General features: G+C 42.1%; 1 protein-coding gene across 1 annotated transcript in view; it reads right to left on the bottom strand.

The window, feature by feature from the left end:
• arhgef10lb (Rho guanine nucleotide exchange factor (GEF) 10-like b) overlaps positions 1–1,359 on the bottom strand; it is a 41,822-nt gene that overhangs the window by 15,522 nt on the left and 24,941 nt on the right. Inside the window, exon 15 of the mRNA XM_013914050.1 lies at positions 31–119. Coding sequence (XP_013769504.1) covers positions 31–119 — 89 coding nt within the window. The remainder of the gene's footprint in view (positions 1–30; positions 120–1,359) is intronic.

Below are 1,359 nucleotides of genomic sequence, written 5' to 3'. Positions count from 1 at the left end.
CCCACATTGAAGAGAAGCAGCAGAGGATACAAACTCCCCTAGTTTCACAGAGAAAGTTCGCTCTGCCAAATAGGATCTGAGCCACTGCAGTGCGGTACTCCGCATACCCACCAACTGCTCTAAACGGGAAATTAAAATATTATGATCCACTGTATCAAAAGCAGCAGTTAAATCTAACAGCACAATGATAACACAGTCACCTGAGTCATTTGCCAAAAACACATCATTAAAAACTCTTAAAAGGGCAGATTCGGTACTATGTAAAGCTTTAAAACCAGATTGGAAAACTTCTAAAATACCCTGTTCTTCTAGGAAGGACATTAATTGCTTGTAAACTACCTTTTCAAAATGGTGAATAAATCACTTGCTACACTGGACAGCATCAGTCTCCTGCACTTCTTTGACCGCTTAAGTCAAGTTCTACCACAGTGAGTCTATTAGGGTACCTGGGTCATTGACCCAGTGTTTTCAGTTCTTATTTTGGTTTATTACTGTGAAGGTTTTGGTTTCTGTTTTGCATTTTGCATTTCTCTTTTCCCCAGTTCTTCTGTGTGTGATTTTGTAGTTCCTAAGTTTAATCCCATACTCCCTCTGTTCTGTGTCCAGTCGGTCTGCCCTCGTCTCACGTCTCTGCTCACTCTGTTGAAGTGTCTGCTTGTGAGTCTGTGTCTGTGAGTTCAGTCTGTGTTCCCTGTTTTACTTTGAAGGTCCATGTCTTATGTTAATGTGTCTAGTTTTGCTTCCTTTGTCTCGTTAGCCCTGATTTGTCCCAGCTGTGTTTCTCTGCTGTTTCCCTTTCCCTGATTGCGTCCTCTGTATATTTAAGTCCTGTGTCTTCCCTTGTCTGTGTCGTGATCTTCATCATCCCGTGCTGTGTGATCCATCCATCCTCCTGTTTTTCTCATTTAGTAATAATTGTTTGTTTCGAGTCCATCATTTCTCCTAGCCTGCCTGCACACAGCCTTCACTTGACAGAGTCGTAGGCAGAGCCTGCTTTATTTCCTACAGTTTTTTTTTATCTGTTGCCCTACGGTTCCAAGTGCTATCACCAATCTGTGCATTTTATTATCTCATAACACTTGTTTAATCAGCTACAATCTCTCCTATGGACTCTTTAATGTCTACAGTCTCAGATCAACACAGCCGTGCCCTCCAGCACTATCAGAAGCAGGAGCAGCAGCAACCCCTCAACAGCAACATTGCACCTATCAGGTAAAACATAAACTATGTTTGCTTTGCATTGTCCCCACCTAATGACAGTGATGGTGTATGATGCGCTTCCACATTAGATTCTTGATGAATGTGTGTTGTTTTTATTCAGCCTGGTTCTACAGGGAGTGCAGAATTATTAGGCAAATG

The sequence above is a fragment of the Pundamilia nyererei genome, unplaced genomic scaffold (genome assembly GCF_000239375.1).
Source record: "Pundamilia nyererei isolate P.nyererei 1_Seehausen unplaced genomic scaffold, PunNye1.0 scaffold00169, whole genome shotgun sequence".
Taxonomy (NCBI): Eukaryota; Metazoa; Chordata; class Actinopteri; order Cichliformes; family Cichlidae; genus Pundamilia; species Pundamilia nyererei.
This window is presented reverse-complemented; position numbering and strand designations above follow the sequence as displayed.